The 18613-nt window shown below is 45.3% G+C and overlaps 1 protein-coding gene across 5 annotated transcripts in view; it reads right to left on the minus strand.

Moving 5' to 3' along the window:
* Nucleotides 1-18613, minus strand: part of DIS3L2 (DIS3 like 3'-5' exoribonuclease 2) — a 290436-nt gene that overhangs the window by 108451 nt on the left and 163372 nt on the right. For all 5 annotated transcript variants that reach the window (XR_014789643.1, XM_084847710.1, XM_084847711.1 and 2 more), the window contains one exon: nt 6894-6973. Coding sequence is in view for 4 of the 5 variants with exons in the window: in XM_084847710.1 (XP_084703836.1) it covers nt 6894-6973 (80 nt within the window). In the remaining variant the exon portion in view is untranslated. The remainder of the gene's footprint in view (nt 1-6893; nt 6974-18613) is intronic.

Here is an 18613-nt window from a genome sequence, read left to right on the forward strand (position 1 = left end):
CCTTCATAGTTATTTACACTCTTATGTACACAATTTGGTGTCTGTTCTTGTACTCTCTGGAGAAGGAGCCAAATTAATGCCTCCTTTAGATAGGGAGAGCCAGTTTTGTTTCTTCATAATATTCACAGGGAGAGGGGAGGGAGATAACCCATTTTATAGTGACAAAACAAGAGACCATAGCAAGAACAGACTCTTAAAAACATTAGAACAGCCATGCTGGATCAGACCAAAGATCCACCTAGTCCAGCATCCAGTTTCCCACAAGGGCCAACCAGATGCCTCCTGGAAGCCCAACAAGCGGAATGTGAAGGCAACTGTCCTGTCCTGTCATAACTGGATACTAACTGCTGGAGAGCAATGTGCTGCCTCTGAACCGAGAGGTTCCACATATCCACCATAACTGGTAGCCATTAATAGACTGTATTTCTGCAATCCCCTTTTAAAGCCCCTCTGAGGTAGTGGTCATCATCACACCTTGTGGTAGCAAATCCCATAAATGAATGTGTTGTCTAAAGAAGTCTAGTATTTTGTGAGGATAGAAGGGTTACCCCCCAAAAAAGAGTTAAGAATATGATCATGAGTAAACCCTGAACAATTTGGGTCTGGGGTATGTAAAGGACCAACTGTTCTCACTTGATTCTGCCCCACTGAGATTACTGAGGCTGAAATAGGGCTGATGGGTAACTGGGACAGAACCTTCTTGGATGTGGTGCCCAAACTCTGGAATTTCCTCTCTCTGGAGACTCATCTAGCCTCTTCCATGACAACTTTTAGAAATCCGATGAAGAGAGCATGGTTTCAGTGAACTTCTAATGTGCAGTTATTTGGTCCCCTGATTAGATCTGTCATTACTATCATTACATATGATTCTATGGACATTTTAGGCTTCCTTAACAGTAACACATTTTTTTTTGCTGCCACAAATTTCAGCAGTGCAGCAGGGCTTGGGGACCATACCAGAGGGTGAAACAAGACCTCACCACTGAGAGGGATCAATTCCATTTCAAGTCAATAAAAACACCCATTTTGTCCCCACACCTGTTCTATAAACAGTACTTCAACTTGGTATATGCAAGTGAGTCCTGTAACAGAAAGCTGCAGGGTATCCCCATCCCTGTTCAGGGCTCCAGTCAGCCTTGTTCAGGTCTCTTAGTGGGAGGAGTTTCAGCAGGGAGGAAAGGAAAAAGGACTAACCCATGAAGCCTTCCTCTGTTGTGCTATATAGCATTAGAGGGCTCAGATTTGGAACTGGTTGCCAGCCCTGAACCTCAGCATTTCATAATTATATAGTGTGTGTGTGGGGGCGGGGGTACAGTTCTGGACAGTGGAAAAGGGGAAAGGCATCCTTTTTTCCTTTCCTTCCTCCTGAAACATTCCTCTATAATGCAGAGGGGAGATCTTAATCTCAGAACATGCACACTCCCCCTGCCTCAAAATCTTTTCCTCTACCAGAATAAAGTTGTTAGCCTTGAGCAGGTCAATGAACTCTTCTCCCCCATCTCTCTCCCTCCTTCCACTCCCTCAACTGACACTTCAAACTTCAGTACAAACAGGAAGCTCACCGATCCTTGTTTTTAAGGGGATATATATTCCTTTTTTTTTTTTCTAAAATGGACAGGCATGGGCGAATTTAATTCAGGTGACCATCATATCTACTATTGTGGGCAAGAATCCCTTAGAAGAAATGGAGTAGCACTCATAGTAAACAAAAGGGTGGGAAAAGCAGTACTGGGGTACAATCTGAAAAATGATAGAATGATCTCAGTACGAATCCAAGGCAAACCATTCAACATCACAGTAATTCAAGTCTATGCCCCAACCACTGAGGCCGAAGAAGCTGAGGTTGATCGGTTCTATGAAGACCTACAACACCTTCTAGAACTAACACCAAAAAAAGATGTCCTCTTCATCATAGGGGATTGGAATGCTAAAGTCGGAAGTCAAGAAATCACTGGGATAACAGGCAGGCATGGCCTTGGTGTACAAAAGGAAGCAGGACAAAAGCTAATAGAGTTTTGCCAAGAGAACATGCTGATCATAGCAAACACTCTTTTCCAACAGCACAAGAGGCGACTCTACACATGGACGTCACCAGATGGTCAATATCGATATCAGATTGATTATGTCCTTTGCAGCCAAAGATGGAGAAGCTCCATACAGTCAGTAAAAACAAGACCTGGAGCTGACTGTGGCTCAGATCATGAGCTGCTTCTTGCAAAATTTCGGCTGAAATTGAAGAACATAGGGAAAACCACTAAACCGTTCAGGTATGACCTAAATCATATCCCTGATGAATATACAGTGGAGGTGAGGAATAGATTTCAGGGATTAGACCTGATAGACAGAGTGCCTGAGGAACTATGGACGGAGGTCCGTAACATTGTTCAGGAGGCAGCAACGAAATCCGTCCCAAAGAAAAAGAAATGCAAGAAAGCCAAGTGGCTGTCTGATGAGGCTTTACAAGTAGCTCACGAAAGAAGGGAAGCGAAAAGCAAAGGAGAAAGGGGAAGATATACCCAACTGAATGCAGAGTTCCAGAGAATAGCAAGGAGAGACAAGAAGGCCTTCTTAAATGAACAATGCAAAGAAATCGAGGAAAACAACAGAATGGGAAAGACTAGAGATCTCTTCAAGAAAATTGGAGATCTCAAGGGAACGTTTTGTGCAAAGACGGGCATGATCAAGGACAAAGAAGGCAGGGACCTCACAGAAGCAGATGAGATTAAGAAGAGGTGGCAAGAATACACAGAAGAACTATACAGGAAAGATCTGAATGTCCCTGATAGCCATGATAGTGCGGTCACTGAACTTGAGCCGGACATCCTAGAGAGTGAAGTCAAGTGGGCCTTAGGAAGCATTAGTAACAACAAAGCTAGCGGAGATGACAGTATTCCAGGCAAGCTATTTAAAATCCTAAAAGGTGATGCTGTTAAAGTGCTGCATTCAATATGCCAACAAATCTGGAACACTCAACAGTGGCCACAAGACTGGAAAAGGTCAGTTTACATTCCAATTCCAAAGAAGGGCAACGCCAAAGAGTGTTCAAACTACCGCACAATTGCGCTCATTTCACATGCCAGCAAGGTGATGCTCAAAATCCTACAAGCTAGGCTTCAGCAGAATGCGAACCGAGAACTACCGGAAGTACAAGCTGGGTTTCGAAGAGGCAGAGGAACTAGAGATCAAATCGCCAACATTTGCTGCATCATGGAGAAAGCAAGAGAATTCCAGAAAAACGTCTATTTCTGCTTCATTGACTACGCTAAAGCCTTTGATTGTGTGGATCACAACAAACTGTGGCAAATTCTTAAAGTGATGGGAGTACCAGACCACCTTACCTGTCTCCTGAGAAACCTGTACAAGGGTCAAGAAGCAACAGTAAGAACCAGAGATGGAACAACCGATTGGTTCAAAATTGGGAAAGGAGTACGACAAGGCTGCATATTGTCACCCTGCTTATTTAACTTATATGCAGAGTACATCATGAGAAATGCCGGGTTGGATGAATCAGAGGTCGGAATTAAGATAGCCGGGAGAATTATCAACAACCTCCGATATGCAGACGATACCACCCTAATGGCAGAAAGCGAAGAGGATCTCAAGAGCCTCTTGTTGAGGGTGAAAGAGGAGAGTGCAAAAGCTGGTTTGAAACTCAACATTAAAAAAACGAAGATCATGTCATCTGGCCCTATCACTTCCTGGCATATAGAAGGGGAAGAAATGGAAGCAGTGACAGATTTTACTTTCTTGGGCTCCAAGATCACCGCAGACGGTGACTGTAGCCATGAAATTAAAAGACGCTTGCTCCTTGGGAGGAAAGCTATGGCAAACCTAGACAGCATAGTAAGAAGCAGAGACATCACCTTGCCGACAAAGGTCCGTCTAATCAAAGCTATGGTTTTCCCAGTAGTAATGTATGGCTGTGAGAGCTGGACTATAAGGAAGGCTGAGCGCCGAAGAATTGATGCTTTCAAACTGTGGTGCTGGAGAAGACTCTTACGAGTCCCCTGGACTGCAAGGAGGTCAAATCAGTCCATCCTAAAGGAAATCAACCCTGACTGCTCATTGGAAGGACAGATAATGAAGCTGAAGCTCCAATATTTTGGCCACCTAATGCGAAGAGAAAACTCCCTGGAAAAGACCCTGATGCTGGGAAAGACTGAAGGCAAAAGGAGAAGGGGACGGCAGAGGATGAGATGGCTAGATAGCATCACGGATGCAATGAATATGAACTTGAGCATGCTCTGGGAGAGAGCACAGGACAGGAAGGCCTGGCGTGCTATGGTCCATGGGGTCACGAAGAGTCGGACACGACTGAACGACTGAACAACAACAATATTCCTTTTTCTTTTAATTTACAAATGTATATTCTTCTGCTTGCTTAGGAAGTCACCTCAGTATGCAGAAAGCACAGCCTTATTTTTGGATGGCCCCATTTCACTTTCAAACCGGTAAGACATTCAACCATCCAGGTTTGCTATTAGAGGAAATGATAATAAACTGGAATCAAGCTCTGCATGTCCTATGTATGGCTTTATTACTGTGCCAAAAGATCTACCAGTTGGGAGGGATAGGAAGCCCTAGGGCTAGGCATCTGGGGTCTCATCCAGGCAGCTGAACTGCCTCAGCTCTTCCATTAACATTTGGTTCAAAGAAAGTTCTCCTCTCACCTACTCTGTAGCTGTGTGTCATCTTTACTGAAATACAGGCCAACTACCTTCATTAAGGAGTTGTAACAATGCAGAGGCAGCAAGACAAAATGATGGGTTCCCATTTTAGTTTATTACCAAAATAGTCACCTTTTACCTCATTTCAAGGAGTTCCCATCACTGGAAAGTGACTCAGCCCAAGTGGAAAAGAGTAGGAGAGCTTTTCCAGCAGCTTCGCTGCAATTCCAGCATAGACTGCTTGGACCTAAGCTCCAATTCAGGGACACATGTTAGCATAGGACATTGCCTCATACCAAGTCAGATTAATGTAGCTCAGAATTGTCTCTACTGACTGGCAGCAGCTCTCTGGGGTTTCAGACACAAGTCTTTCCCAGCCCTACCTGGGAAATTTGGGAACTGTGCATGCCCAGCAAGTGTACTACCACTGAGCTAGGGCCCTATGTAAGAACATAAGAAGAGCCATGCTGGATCAGACCAAGGGCCCATCTAGTCCAGCATTCTGTTCACACAGTGGCCAACCAGCTTCCCACAGGAAACCCACAAGTAGGGCATGACGGCAACAGCACCCTCTAATAGAATCATAGAATGGTAGCGTTGGGAGGGGCCTACAAGACCGTCAAGTCCAACCCCCTGCTCAATGCAGGAATCCAAGTCAGAGCATCCCTGACAGATGGCTGTCCAGCGTCATCTTGAATGCCTCCAGCTCCCTAGGTAATTGGTTCCATTGTCGTATTGCTTGCCCATGTTCCCCAGCAACTGGTGTACAGAGGCATAGTGCCTCTGATACCGGAGGTAGCATATAGCCATAAGGACTAGCAGCCATTGATAAGCCTTATCACCTATGTATTTGTCTAACCCCCTTTAAAAGCCATCCAAATTGGTGGCCATCAAATTCCATACTTTATGTGCTGTGTGAAGAAGTGCTTCCTTTTATCTGTCCTGAATCTCCCAAGGAGCAGCTTCACAGGATGCCCCCTTGGGCTCTAGTATTATGAGAGAGGGAGAAAAATGTCTGCCTATCCGTTTTCTCCACACCATGCATGATTTTGCACAGCTCTATCATGTCTCCCCTTACTCACTTTTTTTCCAAGCTAAACAATCTCTGCTGTTGTAACCTTCTCTCATAGGGGAGTTGCTCCAGCCCCTTGATCATTTTGGTTGCCCTTTCTGCATTTTTTTCGAGCTCTACAATATCTTTTTTTAGGTGCAGTGACCACAACAGTACACAGAATTCCACTTTTGATCACACCATAAATGTGTATAAGGGCAATATGATATTGGCAGTTTTATTCTCAATCCCTTTTTTAATTACACCTAACATGGAGTTTGCCTTTTTCATAGCAGCCACACACCAGGTTGACATTTTCATCAAGCTGTCCACCACAACCCTAAGATCTCTTTCTTGGTCAGTCACCAGTAGCTCAGATCCCATCAGTTTCTACTTGAACTTGGGGGGTTTTGCCCTAATGTTGGGATTTTTTGAAGTTGGGATTTTTTGCCCCAACCTCACTTGTTCTGAAGGGGTATTTTAATTTTATTTATGTATTTATTTCATTTCTATACTGCCCAATAGCCAGAGCTCTCTGGGCGGTTCACAAAAATTAAAATCAAAGAGCACACAATAAAACAATACAAAATATATGAAACATTAAAACCACAGTAAACAATACAACCAGAATAAAACCTAGCAGCAATGCAGGGATTTAAAATGCATATTTTAACAGCAAAGCTAAAAGTCTAAAGAGCTAAAATGTTAAAATGTCTGGGAAAATAAAAAGGTCTTCACTTGGTGCCGGAAAGAATACAATGTAGGTGCCAGGTGAACCTCATTAGGGAGCTCATTCCACAGCCGGAGTGCCACAGCGGAGAAAGCCCTCCTCCTATTTTAATACATTTTAATGAGGATTGTACTTACGGATCACCCTTATAATGGATTGTCTCAATGATCAACCTAGCCCAACATTGTCTGCTTTTGACCAGCAGCAGCTCCCCAAGGTCTCTAGGCAGACCTGTCTTTCTCAGCCTTGCTACTTTGAGCCCTGTTCACTGGAGATGCTGGGGACAGAACATGGACTCTTCTGCATGCATACTACAAGTAACCATCACCAGCTAAATGGCGCATTCAAAATCTCAATTTCATTGAGGAATAACACGTTTGAAGAGAACATGGCAGCAGATGCAAAGGAACATAAACACTAAAATGCCACAGAAAACTTATCATACCATCTGGAAGCTGCTTGCAAGACAAAGCATCATCAAGGTCCTTCGCAGTTGATGGATCAATTGTGAAGATGCATTCTTCCCTGTCAAAAAGGGGGAGGAAAAAGGGAAACTTAGCTACTAAACATGCAAAAAACAACCAACAGAGAAGCTGGTCCAGAGGACATGCTACAGTTGGTCTTCCAAGATGACTCTTCTGCCACATACAGAGCCCTTCAAAAACAATATCTGATTAATGAGACAAAATCATGGAGGAGGAGAGGTCCACCAAGGACAAGCAAGTCATGATGGCTCTGTTGAACCTCCATGTGCAAAGGTAGCTTGCTGATGAATAACAGCTGCTGGGGAACAACAACAGGAGCAGACTATTACATTCTTGCCCTGCTCGGCGGCTTCCTGGAGGCATCTGGTTGGCCACTGGGCGAAACAAGATGCTGAACCAGATGGTTCACATCATTGACAAACAAGAAAACACAAATATAGCTTATATCTACGTCAGTGATAGAAATACTTTGTGCATGATCCTTGCCCATGCATGGAGAGACCAGTTTGGGGATCTCCATAAGGATCAACAGAGACCTGTCTGTACACACACACACACCCTGCCCCGGTGTGCATGCAGGTGGTCCAGAGAATTGGAGGTCTGTGCAAGAAACAGAGCTGTGAGCCAGGAAGTTGTCAGTTCAAATCTTGTCTTTGGCATTAACTCACTAGACCACCTTAAGCAATCTACCGTCTGTCAGCTTCAGCCCCTTATCTACAATACGGAATAATAATGGTAGCCTGCATTACAGGGCTGTTGCAAGGATTACAAGATAATTTGTGTAAGTAACTTTGGACACTCGATATATAAACACGAGTATGCCTATAATATACAATTCATTTATATATTTTATCTGGGTGGGGGTTGGGTTTTTTTTGCTGCTCTTGACAGTTTTATGTTTTATTTTAATATTGCATCGTTGTTGTTTTAGCTTTCTATAAACTGTCTTGGGTTAGGCAAGTGTGTGTGTGTGTGTGTGTGTGTGTATGAGAGAGAGAATGGGGAAGGTAGAGAGAAAGCAATTCTCTTTCATGCGCTTTGCAGCCTAGCTATCCAGTGACAAACCAACTACAGCTATAACCTATGAAGTATCTTGCTTCCATAAATACATATTCCTTCAATTAAAAACCCATTAATGAATGGAATTTCAAAAAAGCAATTGCATTCCAAGATACACTGCTTACATAACGTCTCGATTTACAGTCCTCTGCAGAATCACGTCTGAATGGAGAGGGAACGCCCCACGCATATAGGGCGTTCCAGGTGCCTTTACTGGGCTGGTTCTAGACCAGGTGCTGCTGCAGCAGCCCAGAGGCCAACACTGGGCCACTGGACGCTAGGTCAGGCAGATAACATACAGCAGTAGGCCACAGGGCACTTAAAACAACGGTGCTCTTGTGCTGACAGGTCTTAAGAGAACAGATTAAGGGCTCCTTCTAGAAACCAGAGGCCGCTGGGGTTTTGTTTCAATGGAACAGGTCGCTTATTCCAGCTGTTTGGTGCTGCAACCGCAAAGGCCTGCCACCCATCGTGATCTGTAGCTCCAGGCAGTTTAAAAATTAATAGACTGGCAGCAGCAAAGAGCCCTGTGCTGGAAATGAATGGAACATAAATATAACTATGCCAAAACTCTGAAAGCACATCGAGGGAAATGTAGCAGTGAGCAGAGGCGCTCTGCTTTGAGACGCTCAGCCAATTACATCTATTAGCAGGGAGGTCAGCAATGGGCCCCTGGTTCACGAGAGTCCATGCCGGCAGGGAGTGCTGTATGGATTCCCAACTCCTGGCACACTGAACTCCCAAACACATCAGGCTCCATGTGTCCTTGCAAGCAAAGAAGAGAGGCAGTGTGCAACAGATCTGCTGGCTGACTCGCAAAGCCTATGGGAAGGTTATTTTAAACATTCCCAAATATGCCTTTTTATGTGCTTGTTCATATTTGCAGCCCACCCCATCCTGAAGTTTTAGGGTGAGTTAGAAAAAAAAAACCTGTTCGCCAGCTAAACGTGAAGAATTTGATCAGACTGTAATAAGGAAGAGGGTGACAACCACCTGGGTTGCTTCTTTTGTGCCTTTGATGACTGAATGCAACATGCAAATGGAGGCTTTGCTCTGACTGAGGGTTATTGTTTATTGCAAAAGAGTTCTACTCTTGTAGGCAATTTTAAGGCAATGGTCACTTCAGGCATATCAAAGAGGCACAGCTAAAATGGCTGTTCGAACCAAAGTTTGCTTTTGATCTATTACCTGCACGAAGCTTGACCTGGAGAAAAGAGAACATTACGAGAAACGTTCTTGCTCAATAAGGTTCATGCCCCAGACAGGTCAAAACCACAAAGAACAAGTTGGGAAATTTCTGTAGAACTGTATAAGTAAAAACAAAACATCATCAAATATGAATAAATATAAAAAGGCAGGATTAAAAGAGTGCAGTAGTCAATCAGAGTACAGTAAGCAATCACATATCACGTTCAAGAGGAAAACTATAAAAGTAAAGGGTGGATACTGGGTGGGGTTGCTCCTGGCAGGGAGTAATCTCTGCTGGCAGAAATCTGTATTGGTAATGCATGCACAATGCTTTGTCTTGTTTTCTTTCCTGTTGTAACCTTTGTCAACAAACACCAAAGTATTGATTTCTTTATATAGTTGTCTTAAACATGCTTGCTTGTTGTTAATGTTTAAAATACAGTCTATTTATAACGTAACTGTGCTGAGTGTAAAATTACTGAGCCCTTCTCAGCATCAGAAAAACCACATCTCTATGGACCCAGTTATAGACAGGAAGTAGGAGCCTATCAAGGTACCAGGTGGTCTGCTTAATAAGGTTTATTATCCATAAATTATTTCTCCTACACTCTTTCCTTCTCATCGTCACATAAAAACCTGAGTGGTTTACGGGTGAAACAAAGATGGTCAAATTGTGTCAGGCTGCTAAACCATTTCCGACAGCCACTGCAGGCTCACATGGTGGGATGTTCCTCCATGCACAAAAAGATTCCTTGCATGTAGAAAACTAGCACATCTGGGAGAAGGGCTCTAGCTTAGCCATCCTGCTGACATACTAGTTTTCCACATGCAGGGATTTTAGGTATATGGGGGCATGGCATAGAAGCCGCCCTCCCACAGCAGTCAGAAGTGCGGATTAGATTTCAGAAGGCATTCTTAGATATCATAAAGGCAGTGGTGGGCGGCAAGGAAGCTTGCTAAATGAAATCACCACCGGCTGCTATGTGGGAATAAAGGGAGGCAGAAGAATTCCTGACCTAACCTAACCTTTGTGCACTGGGACGTGGTGGGCAGTGAACGGTTGCTGAGTGGAGAGTTGCCCTTGTTGATGTCAGCAGCGGTCTCAACTAGCCATTTAGCAACTGGATACTTGCATGGTGCTGCCTATAGCACCCCCCACCATCACCATGGGGGAGGTGGGAAATAAATTACACTGCAAAACTTTAAACACCATTTAAACTTTGCAGCCTTCGTCATGTGGCACCAAGACTGCTTTTCACTAAAACAAGCAAACAGAACACTGGCAGACTGGATAATAGCACTAGACTACACTGCAGGTTTGTCATACAGTACTCTCTCAGACACTCCCCCCCCCACACACACACCCATGTAAATAAGGGTATACAAATAATAATCACAATGCTGAAAAGATCCAGGATCTTCCTGTTGTTTCCTATGGGCACCTGTCACTTTTGCTCCAGGGGAGGCACCCAAAAACATCATGTCAAAAGGAACCAGGTAGTCTCATTTCTAGACAATGAAACTATCAGTCTAGTTTCTTTATAAATCTAGGATGAAGAGGGCTTTGAGGGCTGAGCATTCAGGGCCAGCCCTACTATTAGGCAGAGTGAAGCAGCTGCTTCAGGTGGCTGATTTTGGGTGTCATGAAAGGGCAGCAAATTATAATTTAATTTATTTGTATTGCATTTTTACTTCCAGGGAATGGGAAAGGCACTTGTGGGATTTTCTATCTCAGCTGCCAAAATAATTGAACCAGCCTTAAATATTGCGTACCTTGACTGGTTGGGGCGGGAGTGCCCTTTGCCACTCTGCCTCGGGGAACCAAATGTCACAGGAACCAAAGAACAGCCCTGCTGGATTAGACCGAAGGCCTCTCTAGTCCAGTATCCTGTTTCCCACAGTGGTCAACCAGATGTCTCTGGGAAGCCCACAAGCAGGACATGACTGCAACTGCACCCTCCCGCTTGTGTTCCCCAACAACAGGTATAGTGACATACTGCTTCAGACACTGGAGGTATTATATAGCCATCGTGACTAGTAATCGCTGATAGTCACAGGCTAGCCCTGGAAGCTCACTCAGCTAGATTTAGCCCTGCAAGCTCACTCAGCTAGATTCTGGAGTTCCTGAATGAACACACACAAAGACTCTCAACCCAAACCAGGTAAAAATGATGAGAGGGCTACAGAAGAGCACTTAAAGGTAGCAGAGCAGATCATTATTATATGAGGATTATCATTATTATGAGGATGCTTGCAAAAATATTCCTTATTCAGCCTTAGAAGGAATAGGCATCAGTGACCACCACCTTTACTCCAGGCAATACCAAGGCCTAAGGACTTTACAAACCAGTAGATACTGGGAGTGCTTGGACTGAGATGGGGTGCTGCATTTTTGCTATTTGCAGCCACAGAAAGGCTGAGGTTCAGCAGGAGGAAATATCATCAATATCGTGCTGGGCGCTGCCAGAGACACTATGAAAGCAAAAGATGTTCCTGAAAGGGGATTGGGGGAGAGCACTGGCACCTGCTGTGATATTTCAGCTGAAAACAATGTCAACAGAGTTATTTACACTCAGAGAAAGAGCTGATGACAAGAGGTGACGTTCCAGATCAGCCTTCCCCAACCTGGTGCCGTCCAGGCATGCTGGGCTGCAACACCCATCCTGCTGGCTGAGGGGTGATGGGAGTTGCAGCCCAACACATCTGGACTGCACCAGGTTGGGGAAGGCTGATCTAGACCTTACTGACAAATTGAAAACAAATCACTGGGTCCAGATGGAGCCCATCCCAGAATTCTGAAGGGCCCAATCCAAGTGGGGCTCCCGTCAGCCTCCAAACTTGGAGGGTGACAGGCATCCTATGCTTAATGGCAGCAGCACGGAGGCCACCTTTATTTATTTATTTATTTATTTATTTATTTATTTATTAAATTTATTAATCGCCCATCTGGCTGGTCACCCAGCCACTCTGGGCGATGTACAACATACAATAAAAACAGTTTAAAACAATAAAATTCTACCATAAAAACATTTTCTAAAATACCCTAACCCACCCCAAATGCCTGCCTGAACAACAACGTTTTTAATGCACGACGGAAGCTCATTAAAGAGGGGGCATGACGGAGTTCCCTAGGGAGGGAGTTCCACAGAGTGGGGGCCACCACAGAAAAGGCCCTCTCCCTCGTCCCCACCAGTCTAGCTGTCCTGGCTGATGGGACAGACAGAAGGCCATCTGAGGCTGATCTTGTTAAGCGGCCTGTCTGGTGCTGCTGGAGGCGCTCCTTAAGATAGGCTAGGCCAGAACCATATAGGGTTTTAAAGGTCAAAACCAACACCTTGAATTTGGCCCGGAAAACAACCGGTAACCAGTGCAACTCCTTCAGCACTGGAGTGATCTGATCTCGCCGGCGGCTGCCTTTAATCAGGCGAGCTGCCGCGTTCTGTACCAGCTGCAGTTTCTGAACCGTCTTCAAGGGTAACCCCACGTAGAGCGCATTACAGTAGTCTAAACGAGAGGAGACCAGGGCATGTACTACCGATGGGAGCAGATGGTCGGGAAGGAAGGGGCGCAGCCGCCGTATCAGATGGAGTTGATACAGCGCTGTCCGGCTCACAGCTGACACCTGAGCCTCCATGGACAGCTGGGAGTCCAAAATGACCCCCAGGCTGCGGACCTGGTCTTTCAAGGGTAGCCGTACCCCATTCAACACCAGGTCAATATCCCCCAGCCTCCTCTTGTCTCCCACCAAAAGTACCTCGGTCTTGTCAGGGTTCAGCTTCAGCTTATTCCTCCCCATCCAGCCACTCACCGTCTCCAGACATTTGGACAGGGATTCTACGGCCAACCTTGGTGAAGATTTAAACGAGAGGTAGAGCTGCGTGTCATCCGCATATTGATGACACTGCACCCCAAACCTCCTGATGATATCCCCCAGAGGCTTCACATAGATGTTAAATAGCATCGGGGAGAGGAAGGAACCCTGTGGCACCCCACCAGTAAGTGGCCACGGGTCCGAAACCTCCTCTCCCAGTGCTACCCTCTGGTACCTGCCGGAGAGCAAGGACCGGAACCACCGCAATACGGTGTCCCCAATGCCCAACCCCTCCAGGCGGTCCAGGAGGATACCGTGGTCAACGGTATCGAAAGCCGCTGAGAGGTCGAGGAGAACAAGGAAGGAGCATTCACCCCTACCCAGAGCCCTCCTCATATCATCTACCAAGGTGACCAAGGCCGTTTCTGTCCCATGCCCAGGCCTGAAGCCTGACTGAAATGGGTCAAGATAATCAGTTTCTTCCAAGTGTGCCTTCAACTGCACCGCCACCACCCGCTCAATCAACTTGCCCAAAAATGGCAGATTTGAGACTGGGCGAAAGTTGTTCAAAACTTGAGGATCCAAGGAGGGCTTCTTTAAGAGCGGTCTTATCACTGCCTCCTTGAGGGCTGATGGCATCACTCCCTCCTCAAGGGAGGCGTTCACCACTGCCTTGATCCCCTCACCCAGTCTCTCTCTGCAGCTCATAATGAGCCAAGATGGGCAAGGATCAAGTAAGCAGGTGGTCGGCCGTACAGATGAAAGCACCTTGTCCACTTCCTCAGGAGGAAGAAGCTGGAACCGATCCCACAAAACCGGTTTGCCACAGGCCGCCTCTTGCTCACTAACTGTATCCACAGTGTGCAGAGTAACACACCTAATCTGATCAATTTTATCTGCAAAGTGCCTTGCCAAGGCCTCACAGGAGGCCTTAGAATGCTCCAGTGGTTCCGGAGCCACAGGACCGACCAGGCTCCGGATCACTTGGAACAGCCTCCTGGGGCAGCACTCTGCAGACGCGATGGAGGCAGCATAATATTCCTTTTTTGCTGCCTTCACCGCCACGTGATAGGCTGAAGATACAGCTCTAGCCCGTGTCTGATCGTCTTTGGAGCGAGACTTCCGCCACCAGCGCTCTAGCCGTCTCACCTCCTGTTTCAGAGCTCGTAACTGTGCCTCTCTCACTCTGCAATTTTGCCCATCTAGCTAGGGCTCTGTGGGGGGGGGGGGAGGGGAGTAGGCTGGGGGGGGAAGGATAGCTCGCTGCCCGGCTTCCGCAGTCGCTGCCCCGCCCACAGAACCTCCCCCTTTACCTCCCCCCTGAGGTCACTTCTGCAACCTTGGAGAAGCAGCTGGTTCTCTACATGCCGGCTGTGAGGGGGAGGGGAGTTCAGACTCCTGGGTCCGAGGCCGGAATGCTGTCTCCGACCTTGGATCTAGGAATCCAAATTATTCTATCCCCACCCACCCAGGCACTATCTAGGGGCCATAGGATTGCTCTCTAAAGAACTCATGCAAAATTGCTGCACTTCTAACAAAAATACGTACTATGTTTCTTAGATTGACCTCTGTACCAGAGGACTGGAAAGGTATAATGTTAATATCATTTTTAAGAAGGTATCAAGAGACAGGGGGAGAACCAGGAAATTACAGGCTGGTGAGCTTAACATTTGTTCCGGGTAAATTGGTGGAAAGCATTATTAAAGATAAAATTATCAAGCATATAGAAGGTCAAGTTTTGCTGAAGAAGAATCTGCATGGCTTCTGCAAATGTAAGCCCTGGCTCGCTGACCTTTAAGAGTGTCAACAAACTTGTAGACACTGTTTATCCTGATTTCCAAAAGGCTTTTGACAAATTCTCTTACCACCTTGATGGCCTTTTAGCAAATAAGATGATATATAAATGTTAATTATAAAAATTGAATGAATGAAAGAATGAATAAATAAATAAATATTGAATGAATAAATATTTTTCATTCATTCATTCAAAATATTGAATGAATGAATGAATGAATGAATAAAAAAAATATAAAGACTCCTGAGCAAACCTAACAGTCATAGGATAAGAGGAGAGATCCTCTTATGGATCAGTAACCAGTTAAAGAACAGGAAGTAGACAGTAGAATCATCGAATCATAGAATAGTAGGGTTGGAAGGGGCCTACAAGACTATCGAGTCCAACCCCCTGCTCAATGCAGGAATCCAAGTCAACAATAGGAATAAATGGTCAATTCTCGCAATGGAGGGATGTAAACAGTGCCTCCCTCCCCAATTTATGTTGGGGCCAGCGTTTTTTAACTTGTTCATAAATGATCTAGAGTCAGGGATGAGCAGTGAGGTGGTCAAGTTTGCTGATGATACCAAATTATTTGGAGTGGTTAAAACAAAAAAGAACAGCAAAGAGTTCCAAAAGGATCTCTCCAAACTGGGGGAATGGCAAGTGTGCTTCAACATAAGCAAACGTGATTCCCGCTGGCCCACAAAATCTAACTTGCATGGGGTCTGAGCTGGCAGTGACTAACCAGAAAAGGGATCCTGGACGGACAGCTCAATGAAAACATCGACCCACTGCTGTAAAAAAGGCACATTTCAAAGTTTGGGGGATAAAATATCTGTAGAGCTACTTAACAGGCAGTTTGGTATAGAGGTTTCAGAATAAGAATATACTGAGGCCAAGGGCTCCTGGCCTCTAATACAACCTGCAGTGGTGAGGCTAAAACAGAGAGAAAGGGGGTGGACCACTGGAGAGTGTCTACCCTGCTGCCCGGACTGATTTCCTCTTGGGTCTAGTTTTCCTCAGACAAAACTAAAGATCAGCTTTCCTAGGAGCCCTATTTGGCCTGCCTGCAAAATGACAGCATGTCCTCAAGGGAGATATGACATAACAACATGTTTTACATTTTCCTCAACCTCCCTGAAGACAGGTGCAGCATCATAGGAACATCGGAAGCTGCCTTATACTGAGTCAGACCATTTGTCCATCTAGCCCAGTATTGTCGACACTGGCTGGCAGCAGCTCTCCATGGTTTCAGGCAGGAATATTTCTAGCCTTACCTGGATGCAATCATATGCTCTACCACTGAGCCATGGCCCCTTTCATCAAACTGGGTTGGAACTCAGAACACAGGATCACGTACTGAACACTCACCCCACATTTCATCTCAGTGCACAAGGGAGAGAGAGCAAATTAGTGTGTTTTCATCTTTCCTTCCCACCCCACACTCTCACCTGCAAAAGCTTGGGATTAAACATGAAATGGGAGATGGCACCCTGAATACCAGGGGTGTTGCTATGTTCTTAAAAGATCTGGGGCACAGGCCCATAACACAAATTTGCACATGTATAAATCTATCTATCCATCCATCCAACCATCCACCTATATCTCCGAGTCTAAGCGGACCTCTAATGTGTGTGTGTGTGTGTGGTGTGTGTGTGTGTGTGTGTGTGTGTGGGGTGTGCATGTGGTGTGCTTACGTGCGTGCATAGATTACATACATACATACATAAGAATCGTGCACTGATCCCCCACCCCACTTCAACTCAGACCCTGATTCAGCGTTTTGGAAAACATCCCACTTCTGCTTGGGCCAGTTTGTAGTCAGTCCACTTCAGCTCAGCACCAAACCTGAGTCAAGGTTTGGAAAAATGAGCCTTTATGCTTCCTGTTGACTACTATGGAAAATTAGAAACAAACTGTAACTTTCTTTTCTTGGTCAGAACTGGATGGTAATTTCAGACATAGTAGCCCTCTAGAAGGGGATTATACCTGCCCAATGTCAGAAAAAACAGGGTTCGTATTTTGATTTTCTTTTAAAGGGAACTGACAATATCATTGTTATTCCTTGGAAGCACTGGATAAAAATTTCAGGATTCATTGCCCCATCAGAAGAGATGATGCCTGCCAAATTTCAGAATGATAGCCAGAAGGGGTTTTGTGCAATGGTGGCCTTGACATTTTGAGGTCACCAAAGAGGACATATTTTTCTCTGTGTGTTTCTTGTGGACCATTGTTCTGAAAATTACAGACAGCTTAGAGGTGTCCCTAAGTAAGAAACAGCAAAATTTCAGAAGGATAGGTGCAGCAGTTCATGTGGATGGGGAGTTCTCCAATTTGGAGGAGGGAGGGACTTGGTTTCCCTTCCATTCACCCTTTCCCCAATAGTTTTGGGGTAGATTTGTATGAAAATACACAGGTCATTAGAGGTGTCCCCCAGGCAAGAAACCTGCAAAGTTCCTGAAGGATATACATGCCCGCAAATTTAGAATTACTAGAATTTATTTACATTTCAACAATGTTAGCAGCAGGGGAACAAGGGTGGGAAGGTGCTATTGCACTCATGTCCTGCTTGTGGGTTTCCCGTGGGCATCTGGTTGGTCACTGTGTGAACAGAATGCTGGACTAGATGGACCTTGGTCTAATGCAGCACGGCTCTTATGTTCTTAAATAGAGAGTGCCTCTGAGCATATGCAGAATGCTTTTCTTTCACCACTGAGCACGTACATTCTCCCCCAACCCATTCTATTCCCCTCCATGCAACCATCCCACCTCATCCTACCATCCTCCAGCAACTCTTTGTAAAAACAGATGTTTTGTTTTGTGCAACTCTCCTCTACCTCCTCCTTGTTATGCACAAGCTCTCATTGTATCTTCCTCCCTATAACTTCATTTGTGCCAAGACTTCACCAGGATTCAGCCAATGAGTCTGTTTTCAAAATGCAGTAAGTCTGTTTTCAAACCTAGGGCTAAGTTATGGAGAAACTCTGAGCATGTACTAAGTGCCTTTCCCTCACCACTGAAGCTAGAGTTCATGCAAAACCACCACCACCACCCACAGATGACAAAACATGCATAGGACTGAGCTGAAAGGGTAGTCAATTCATTAGAGAGAATTGGGTAGGCACTGTATTAAGCCTGCAGTACCATGCTCACAACTCAGGACTTATTTCTGAGTAAACATGCAGAACACCAAGGTGCAAACCTCCCTGCAAAAGTAACTTGTGCTGGAATCCTATGCACACTTTCCTGAGGATAAGCCTCATTAAACATAATGGGGCTTCTGAGTAGGCATACATAGGCTTGTATAAATGAGCAGCATTTATCTCCCCTCCACTTAAAAAACAAACCAAAATATCATATTTTTCTATTAAAGCTTTCTTTTCATGGGAACATAGGAAGCTGCCTTATGTTGAGTCAGACCCTGGGTCCATCTAGCCCAGTACTGTTGACACTGACTGGCAGTAGCAGCTCTCCAGAGTTTCAGGCAGGATTCTTTCCTAGCTCTTCCTGGAGATGCTGGGGATTGAACCTGCGACCTTCTGCATGCCAAGCATGTGCTCGACCACTGAGCTAGAGCCCTTCCTATTGCTGGATAATGGCAACTGACAAGCAAAACAGCCCCAGATTTGTTTCTCTGCAACCATGTGAACCCACTTCTCTCAAAGGCTTGAGTGAGAAGGAGAAAAACCAGCCCTCTTGTCTGTTTGCATAAAGTCAAATACAGTTCAGAACTTCTCTTGCCCATGGAAGAGAATTCTCTTTAAGAATTCCCCAAGATATGCCCTGGGTGGAATAAAGAAGAGAAAGAAAGAAAGAAAGAAAGAAAGAAAGAAAGAAAGAAAGAA

This window comes from Heloderma suspectum, chromosome 3 (genome assembly GCF_057233095.1).
Source record: "Heloderma suspectum isolate Gila_16-S chromosome 3, 16-S_ref, whole genome shotgun sequence".
Classification (NCBI taxonomy): Eukaryota; Metazoa; Chordata; class Lepidosauria; order Squamata; family Helodermatidae; genus Heloderma; species Heloderma suspectum.